The sequence below is a fragment of the Ostreococcus tauri genome, assembly GCF_000214015.3.
Source record: "Ostreococcus tauri WGS project CAID00000000 data, contig chromosome 02, whole genome shotgun sequence".
NCBI classification, from domain to species: Eukaryota; Viridiplantae; Chlorophyta; class Mamiellophyceae; order Mamiellales; family Bathycoccaceae; genus Ostreococcus; species Ostreococcus tauri.
Window position 1 is genome coordinate 975,716 of NC_014427.2, and position 9,198 is coordinate 984,913.

Consider the following 9,198-nt stretch of genomic DNA (forward strand, 5'->3'; position numbering starts at 1 on the left):
GTTCGCGCGCGCGCGCACACGCGTCGTGCGGGTGCGAGCGTCGCGCGCTTCATAATGCGGTTGGTCTTCGTCGACGGTCGCGCCTCGTGCGTCTCCGATGCGCGCGCGCGTCGGTGCGCAGAGAGGCGACGGCGTGAGGCGCGTATCGCGAGCGGTGCGCGGCGGCCGTGGCGCTCGAACGCCACGGTGCGGGCGACGGGAGATGATTATCAGGAATCCACGTCATCTCGAATAGCGCCGGTTTCACCGCGACGCGTCGCGGTCGGCGTCGTCGGATCCACCGCACTCGCGTTGGGGGCTAATTTCTTACGCGTGACGGAGAAATTGTTGAGCTTGGCGCCGGATTGGAGCCGAAGGCGTCGGCTCGATGTCGTCTATCCAGTGGTCGGGTACACGCGGTGTTACAAACCGAATAAAGGGTACGAATTCATCGTTCCGGTGGATTATTTAGTCGATCAAACCATGGTGCGACGGAACATGACTCGGGGCGTCGTCGGTTTGGACCCACCGAGTCTGGAGGCGTCAAAATTGAGGACGGACGTGAACGAGCCGGATAGCGCGTACGGGCCAGTCGGATCGACCGGGGAAGAAAACGTCTCCGTCATCACGAGCGCGGTCCCGAGGGGGTTTGATTTAGCGGTTTTTGGCGACGCCGAGGCGCAGGCTGGGTGGTTGTTGGATAACGTGTTGGCCAGGCCAGGGAGCGGGAAGACGGGAAAATTGTTGTCGGCGAGTCAACGAAAAGGGGCGAACGGGACGACGTACTACACGTTCGAGTACACGATTCAAACGGAAACGTGGTTCAGGCACAACATCGCGGTGTTCGCGACCAGGGGGGCGACTCTGTACACGTTCGTGGCACAGATTCCGGAGACTCGATGGCCTTCGATGCGGGACGCGTTCTTCGTCATGGCGGACTCATTCAGGGTCTTCGTCCCGAGTTAGCGAGATGTGCCGTAGGATTAATTAACACTGTGTAGAAAGAATCATGTACCAGTACTATAACGATGCTCATCGTCTTGATCTACGTCGTCCGAACAGCCTCGGCGACTTCCGCGGCGAAGTCTTTTTCCTCCACCTCAATGCCTTCGCCAACCTTGACGCGACTGAACGCGACGAGTTCCCCGCCCTCCGCCTTCACCGCCTTTTCCACCGTCATCGAATCGTCCAGGATGAACTTTTGGTTCTCCAGGCACACTTCCTCGTAATACTTATTCATGCGACCGGCTAAGATTTTCTCCACTATGTTGGCCGGTTTTCCCGAGCCCTCGGTTTGCGTTCGGAAAACCGCCAACTCACGTTCCATCACGTCCGTCGGCACGCAATCGCTTCGCAGATACAGCGGCGAGCTCGCCACGACATGCATCGCGAGCTTATTCGCGAACTCTTCGCTCACACCCTTGGCGACGACGCACGCTGCTTGCTTCCCGACTCCCGGCGCGAGCGCTCCGTGCACATACGTCCCGATCACCTCTCCAGCACCCACCGTCGCGGCGTACGCAAATGCGCGACGTAAGCGAACATTCTCGCGAACATGCACCGCGACGTCTCGCACGGCGTCGCTCAAAGGTTTCCCATCGCTCGTTAAGAGCTCTCCGATCCGCTCGTCCCGAAGCGCTCTGAGCGCGCCCGCCGTCGCGGTGCCGTGTTCCTCCGTCATCGCCCGATCGCTTTCAACCGCCCTGAGTGTCGCCTCGGCACACTCCTTAATCAAGGATTGAAAACTCTCCCCTCTCGCGACGAAGTCAGTCTCGCTGTTGACCTCAAACAGGACGACGCCTCGGTCGCCGCTGAGCGCCGCCACCGCGCCGTCCGCGCTCGTGCGTCCAGCCTTTTTCGCCGCCGCGGCCAATCCCTTCGCTCGCAGCGCATCGTACGCTGCCTCGGAGTCATAGTCGTGCGCGGTGAGCGCGGCTTTGACGTCGACAATCGGCGCGCCCGTGCGCTCGCGGAGGTTTTTAATCAAATCCATCTTTGAGGTTTTGCTCGCGAGCGCGCGCGCGTTGGGCGTCAAAGTGAACATCGCGATCGATGGCGACATCTGCATGCGGCGCGCATGGACGATGATGGACGACGACGCTCTGCGAAGCATGTCGACGACGTCGAGGTGTGGTTGAGAGGCGTTGAGTGGCGCGTCGAGAGCGGCGTCCCGGAAGGCGTAGTCGAGCGAAGAGAACAATCCTAGAGTACATCAAATCAGTCTAGTCAGTGACGTTTTACTTGGTCGCGTCTCTCGCATCGACGACGCGACCGAGGAGCTCACCGATCGTGCGCCAGGATGCGGTGTCTAACGCGGCGACGTCGCCGAGACGCAAGAGCTCGGCGACCGAGCGCACGTACGCCCAATACGCCACCGTTTTCCCATCCGCCCGCGCGAGTCTGTCCTGAACGATCGATTCGGACTTTGCCCAATCGCTCGCGGCGTCGCCCGGTTCGTTTCGCGCCTCGCGTCGACGCCAAATTAAATGCGCCTCGACGGCGCGTGTGTCCACCGCGCGCGCCTCTTCCGTGGGCTCTATCAACGCCCAAGATGCCTCAACACCGCTATTCGAACGTCGCAAAGTGTCCAGCTCCTCCGCGTACGCCCGCGCGACGTCGTTCGAGGCCTCGAACGCGTGACAGAGCTCCGCGAGCGCATCCTCCGTCTCTCGCCTCTTTCGCCGCTCCGAGGCCAACTCCTCGCTCACCATCTCTCGCGCCCGCGCCAACTCCGCCCTGAGCGAATCATTCTCTTTTTGCATGCCCATCAGCGCCATTTCGCTCGCTCGATCCGTCGTCGATGCCATCGCGTCGCGTCGCGCGCCGCTGTCGCGCTGAGTCGCCACCCGCGCCGCCCGCGCGCGCGCCGCGTCGCTCAAAACGACATCCAATCGCACCTCGACGCGCCGCGCGATCTCCTCGTACTCATCGTAATCGTCCGCGTCGCGCTCCGAGGGGAGATCGAGCGCGGACTGGACGTCCAGGCGCGCGTCGTCGTCGTAGAAGAAATTTCGAGAACGCACGCGAATTCGCCCCACCCCACGCCCTGTGGCGCGTTCTCCACCTCTACCCGGCCCACGATTGAAGTGAGGACGCGCGGTGACCGCGCGAGGCGCGGCGAGCGACATCGCGGACGCGCGCGCGCGTGTTCGGACGCCCGCGACGACGCGGGGTCGCTCGAAATGTACGTGTTTTACTTCTGGATCTAAAAATATATGTAATACGTGTTATATGTCCGATTATAGAACACAAGTATTTTATATTTAGTTGACAGGCTTGAATATATATTAAATATGGTGTATGTGTACGATAAAAAGTTACTTCAGTCTGAGAGTAAGCCACCGCCCGCCTACTTGGACGAAATGCTACCTACAGCAGGCACGTTAGCTAACGTCATCATGCTTTGGGAGTTGAAAGTACGCGTTTCCTGATGACAGAGTACATGAACAAACCAATGGAGTTGCTGAGAGTGAAGATACCGCCGATGAGACCGAAGACAATCGAGAGAAGGGCGGCGCTTGATGTCCGCACACTTCGAGTATAGGTGCATTCGTCAACTTGTGCCGCGGTGTAGTACTGTTTGTAAGAAACCGGCGCGGATACGGCATATCCAGAGGAGTTTCGTTTCAAACCTGCATCGAGTATGAGATTCATGACTGAGCCAGAGTTTTCATTCACTGTGGCGCTCAACCATGCCCAATTTGCATCCACCGCGCCAATCGTGTAGGGGCGCAAATTTAACCGGTCAAATCCCGTAAAACTTGGGCATTGACTATAATCTGAACACGCAGAAATCATTGTTTTCGCTGCAGCACCCAAATCTTTGTAGTACTGCACCCAACTCGCGATTTCTGTTGAAGACATATTCGTGTACGAAATAGCGTGCAAAGCTCTCACCCAAGAATCGCAGGAAAATGTCTTCTTGTCGAAAACCGGAACCTGCGTAGACGGCCACCGCGACGGAAGTGTTGGAGGAGTGATCGAATAACCGTACGTTTTTAAAAATTCACTCATAGCCGATGTGTTGACACGGTATACATCCTGAATGATACCTTCGGCGTCGTAATCAACCTCGACTGTGTTTGCCCAAGTCGAATTGTCACCGCACGTGGCATTGTCAAACGTGTACATGTCAGCATCGGTTTGACTCATAAAATTGTGCTGAAGTGCTGCACCAGTGTACTGAGATCCCTTTGTATAGGTCCCAGACCATGATAAAGGAGCGTAGCCGTTTATCCCTCCGTACTTTGCAACCTGCGGCTCTGTGATTTGGAATGAGTCTTGACCTTCACAGTCGCCACCATCATACAAACACGCTGGCCTGTTGCAGGCATAATCACATGAACCGTCACCAATTTTCGTTTTGTCGCATGAATGAGTGGATGATCCAATCTGATAATCCACGCATTTGCCATTTACCTCGTTGACAAGTTCAAAATCGTTACCCGCCCTGTACGATAGCGCTTGTATACGAGCTCTATGAATTCGCATGTAAGCATACAGTCGTGGCATATTATGCGACGCCCACTGCTTTACAATATCCGATGATTGACGCGTGGCTTGGAGAACACCATCGACTGTCGAGTTCAGTACTACACCAACAATCGCGTTCAGTGTATTGTCTTCCAAAAGCGTTGTCGTTGGCATTAGAGTTGCTTCAAGCTGATTAAGTGCACGATTAAGTGAAGCCGCACCTTTTTCGCATCCTTCTTTCAACGCAAGACATGTATGCATTCTTGAAGGGCTCATTTCGGTCGATTTACACGCTGAAATGTTTCCATCCAGCGCGTAGTAGTACCCGGGCAAATTCTCTACTGTGAATCCCAGACCATGGTGTTCATCCTTCAGTACGTCTTTCGCCACCCAATCACAGGATTCATGCGACTCGAAAGTAGTGCTGATGAAATCACCGTATTTCAAGGCCGCATTTTTCGTGCGACATACGAGGTTACGATTCGCGGCGTTGCTCTTCAACGCCACGTACTCCTCGTAAGTCGGCGACGCCACTGTGTACACGACGTTCGAATCTCTCAAAATCTCCGATACCATCAGTGCAACCAATGCAATGACGGCCACTAAGTACCGCACGAACGTGGAGAATTTCCCCGCGCGGTCCAGTTTTTCAAAATGTTCACCGACATCATCCTCAAATGCAGCTTTACCGTAATCCGCTCTCGTGGGCAGCTCCTTATACGAATTGGGAAACATTCCAACCACACGCGCCATCTTCACCTGAGTTCTTTAGTGAATAAACGATACGTTAGCTGTTCCCAAGTCGCGTCGCTCGGTCGCGCGCGTTCGTGGCGACGCACAAGCACCGCCACTTCGTCTTGCAGTCGGATATCACCACTAATAATAGTGGTCCACTATTTGACGTTGTTTTCCTTGATATTACGGAATATTTTATAAATCATGTAGTGATCATCAATAGCGCTCACCACGATGAAATACTATCCCGATAGCATGTTTTAAAGTTTCGGAATTTTCGGAATTTTCGGAATTTTTCGGAATTTTCCGAACGCACTCGGGACCCGACGTGGACGATATCAACCTCACCTGTGTTCTTTAGTGAATAAACGATACGTTAGCGGTTCTCTATTCGCGTCGTTCGGTCGTGCGCGTTTGTGGCGACGCACGAGCGCCGCCATTTCGTCTTGCAGATAGCATGTTTTAAAGTTTCGGAATTTTCGGAATTTTCGGAATTTTTCGGAATTTTCGGAACGCACTCGGGACCCGACGTGTGTAAAGTATCAATTTTGACTCTCTCGCAGACTTTCGCGCGACTTCGTACCCGTTTCGTCGACTGGCGTCCTCCGTTTTCACGCATTTCACTAATTCTGAAAAATTTTCACGAGGTAAAAACGCCTGATACCGTCCGAATTGGATACTGTTTACTCATACATAAATAATCTTGAGTTATGAACAGTTTATAGACGTTTCATGACTCGTGAATTCGTGGAGGGGTCTTTTTTTTCGCGTTTTTTTCTTGAGTTACAACACACGGCGAATCGAGGGGGTCGCAACTTTTGCAACATAAATTTATCGTGGGAGAGAAGAAGGGAGTGAGGCATGCAGACCTTCGTAGTCCAAAGTGCGCGCCACCGGATCGTTTGCGTCGTCCAAATCTGAGGAAAGATCGACCCTTGCGTCTTACTCAACCCCCATTCTCTGCATAGGTCTGTCATCGCAACTTGCCCAGTCTTCGTCGCGAAGTGCGCTGTCTTGGCGAATGCAGCTCGGTCGTCATCGCTCATGTGATGCCTCCCTCGCGCTTTCACGCGGCGCGGAACCTTGAACGGGCTCAACAGAGGACCGAGAACTGTGCGCGAGGGTGTTTTCTCACGCTTCCGCAGCCTCTCGCTCACCGGTCGCGTGCGCGCGTCGCCGTGAACCTGCAACTTCGTCCGTCGAGGCGCGCCATTCAAACTTGATGGCGTGCGCTCTTCCTCGCCCCCTGAGCGCTCGGTGCCTTGGTTTAGCAGACCACCTGACGACATCTAATCGCACCTCGACGCGCCGCGCGATCTCCTCGTACTCATCGTAATCGTCCGCGTCGCGCTCCGAGGGGAGATCGAGCGCGGACTGCACGTCCAGGCGCGCGTCGTCGTCGTAGAAGAAATTTCGAGAACGCACGCGAATTCGCCCCACCCCACGCCCTGTGGCGCGTTCTCCACCTCTACCCAGGCCACGATTGAAGTGAGGACGCGCGGTGACCGCGCGAGGCGCGGCGAGCGACATCGCGGACGCGCGCGCGCGTGTTCGGACGCCCGCGACGACGCGGGGTCGCTCGAAATGTACGTGTTTTACTTCTGGATCTAAAAATATATGTAATACGTGTCATATGTCCGATTATAGAACACAACAAAGTAATGCTATCGGACACATGACAGATATACCGTGATGAATCATGCCGTGTACGATGAGTCATAAGGATAGCAAAACCCGCCGCCGCAGCGCCCCCGGCCGCACTTCCGCTCGCCCTCGCGCGCGTCATGCCCGACGCCGTCGCCGGAGGGCGCTCTCAGGACTCGATCGCGAGCCAACGCGCGTCCGTGGGCGGTCTTCCCGGGAACAGACCGGCGCAGAAGCGCGCGTCGCAGTTTTCTGGCTACGACGAGAAATCGCAGTTATCCGTCGCCGGCGCGCGACACACCGCGCCCGCGACGCTCGGAAGCGCGCGAGGACGAAGACAGAGTCATCCTTGGTTGGACTACCCACCGGATTTCGAGCGCAAGTTTAGCCGCGTGGTCGGGGCGGTCTTGCGCGCGCCGGCGATCTTGCTGAGCCCGCTCCCGCCGGCGGTGCGGTTCTCGCTCGCGAGGAACTTCGGATTCGTCACGAAGACGTTTACGCAATTTTTCGATAAGGACGGGGTGAGCGGCGTGCAGGAGAGCATCGGTTTGGGGAAGTGAGTCTGCTCGCGCGCTAGGATGTAATTGTTAAAAGTGAATTCTGATTTTTCATCGCGAGAGTTCTCGTTACCAGCGGCCGAGCGCCATGCCCATGACGCCAACGAGACCGGCGGCGTAGGACGCAACAGCGGCGGTCTTTTGTGTGGCGTCGTAAAAGCTCGCCCCGCGCTTGCCGACGGCAATGACGAGCTCTTTGGTCGTGTTGTTGGGTTCGACACCGCTGCGTAAGAGCTCCTCGTACGTCACCATGGCCTTGTCATAATTTCCCGCGATGTCCGCCGCTTGAATCAGCGTGTTGTACGTGTGCACGGTGTGAGCGAGACCGTAGTCCTCTTTCATTTCTTTCGCGATCTTCTCGCATTCGCGAATGTTCCCTTGACTCGCCGGACCGAGCATCAATCCAACGAAGGAGTAGTCGTCAGGGACGATGCGTCGAGCGAGCATCTTATTGAACGCCTTTCGAGCGAGCTCGGTTTGACCGCTTCGCCCGTACGCGGAGATGAGTGTGCTATAGGTCACACGCGAGGGTTGAATATTGTACAGCTCGGTCATGTCCTTGAACAAGACTTCGGCTCTTTGCCACTCCTCGCACTTTCCAAGCACGCTCAAGACGATGTTGTGATGAATCTCCTTCGCTCGGCCCTCGGACGTGAGCTGATTGAGCAACATCAGCGCCCGTTCCCACTGCAAACTCTTTTCGTACGCGTGCAAAATCGCCGTGTGCGTGCGGTCGTTTGGCGGCGGTCCGTCTCGACGCATCTCCTCGAAGAGCGTCTCGGCGAGTTTCCAATCCAGCGCCTCCGCGTACGCCTTGATGGCCGCCGTACACGTGAAAGTCGTTCGAGAAATCCTCCCAAACGTCTCCAATGCCTCTTCATAGTCGCCACATCGACACATGGCCGTCATGTAATCGACGTACAATTTGGAATCCGTCGCACGGCCGCTCGACTCGATGGCTCGAAGCATGGCGCGCGCATTCTCGGCGCTCCCCAAAACACCGAACGCGCTGATCAACGCCGACGCGATGGGTAAATCCGGTTCGATGGAGTCCTTCTTCATCTCCTGAATCAGTTTCACCACCGCTCGCGCGCCGTCGCGTCCACCGTTCACCCCGGCGCGCACGAGTGCGCTGTACGTGTGCGCATTCCTTCGCGTCCCCCTTCGCTTCATCTCCTCCAACATCTCCAGCGCCTCCTCCCACCTACCGACGTCCCCCAACGCCTGTACGCACGTCGTATACGTGTGCGTCGTCGGCGCCACCTCTCGCAACCCCTCGTCCGCTCGATCTTTCATCCACGTCAACACCTTGAGCGCGTTATCCGCGTCGCCAGCCTTCGCGCACGTCGACATCACCGTCGTGCACACGTGCGCGTTCGGCGTCACATTTCCCTCTGAACACAACCCCTCGAATGTCTCCATCGCGACATCTCTCCCGATCTTCGACCCACGCTCTTTCGCCACCTTTTTCAACTCGCCGTTCAGCCACTCCGCGACGTCTCTCCGCAAAACACTCTTCGTCGCCTCCACACCGACCGCGTCGCCATCGCCGTCGCCGACGCGCTTCAGAACGTCTAGAATCAACCCCTTCGCCCCCTCGCCCTCGTCCACGTCCCGCCCGGGCGCCGAGCGCGGATCCGCGAGCGCGTTTCGTCGCGTGACGTCGCGCCGTCGTCGCGCGCGTGCGCCTCGCGTCGTCACCGCGCGCGCGCGCGGAATCGGAATCGCGCGCGCGCACGTCGCGGACGTCGCGGACGACGACGCGCGCGCGGACGAAGACGCGCGCGCGCACGTCCGCATCGCGCGCGCA

The 9,198-nt window shown here is 56.9% G+C and overlaps 6 protein-coding genes across 6 annotated transcripts; 2 read left to right on the forward strand and 4 right to left on the reverse strand.

Moving 5' to 3' along the window:
• Positions 1–54: 54 nt before the first annotated feature.
• On the forward strand, positions 55–945 carry OT_ostta02g04980 (Mog1/PsbP, alpha/beta/alpha sandwich; the record flags this gene model as incomplete). Its single annotated transcript, XM_003080017.1, has 1 exon — positions 55–945. One exon carries the CDS (start codon positions 55–57, stop codon positions 943–945), a length of 891 nt encoding a protein of 296 aa, XP_003080065.1.
• Positions 946–1,024: 79 nt separating this feature from the next.
• OT_ostta02g04990 (Translation elongation factor EFTs/EF1B,dimerisation) lies at positions 1,025–2,041 on the reverse strand (the record flags this gene model as incomplete). Its single annotated transcript, XM_003080018.2, has 1 exon — positions 1,025–2,041. One exon carries the CDS (start codon positions 2,039–2,041, stop codon positions 1,025–1,027), a length of 1,017 nt encoding a protein of 338 aa, XP_003080066.2.
• A 175-nt stretch (positions 2,042–2,216) lies between these two features.
• Positions 2,217–2,756, reverse strand: OT_ostta02g05000 (unnamed product; the record flags this gene model as incomplete). The annotated part of the gene is made up of 1 exon (XM_022985188.1): positions 2,217–2,756. One exon carries the CDS (start codon positions 2,754–2,756, stop codon positions 2,217–2,219), a length of 540 nt encoding a protein of 179 aa, XP_022840866.1.
• A 619-nt stretch (positions 2,757–3,375) lies between these two features.
• On the reverse strand, positions 3,376–5,205 carry OT_ostta02g05010 (Notch domain; the record flags this gene model as incomplete). Its single annotated transcript, XM_003080021.1, has 1 exon — positions 3,376–5,205. The coding sequence occupies one exon, from the start codon at positions 5,203–5,205 to the stop codon at positions 3,376–3,378; it is 1,830 nt and encodes a 609-aa protein (XP_003080069.1).
• A 1,766-nt stretch (positions 5,206–6,971) lies between these two features.
• OT_ostta02g05020 (unnamed product) lies at positions 6,972–7,391 on the forward strand (the record flags this gene model as incomplete). Its single annotated transcript, XM_022985189.1, has 1 exon — positions 6,972–7,391. The coding sequence occupies one exon, from the start codon at positions 6,972–6,974 to the stop codon at positions 7,389–7,391; it is 420 nt and encodes a 139-aa protein (XP_022840867.1).
• A 66-nt stretch (positions 7,392–7,457) lies between these two features.
• Positions 7,458–9,188, reverse strand: OT_ostta02g05030 (Tetratricopeptide-like helical; the record flags this gene model as incomplete). The annotated part of the gene is made up of 1 exon (XM_003080024.1): positions 7,458–9,188. One exon carries the CDS (start codon positions 9,186–9,188, stop codon positions 7,458–7,460), a length of 1,731 nt encoding a protein of 576 aa, XP_003080072.1.
• Positions 9,189–9,198: the final 10 nt, after the last annotated feature.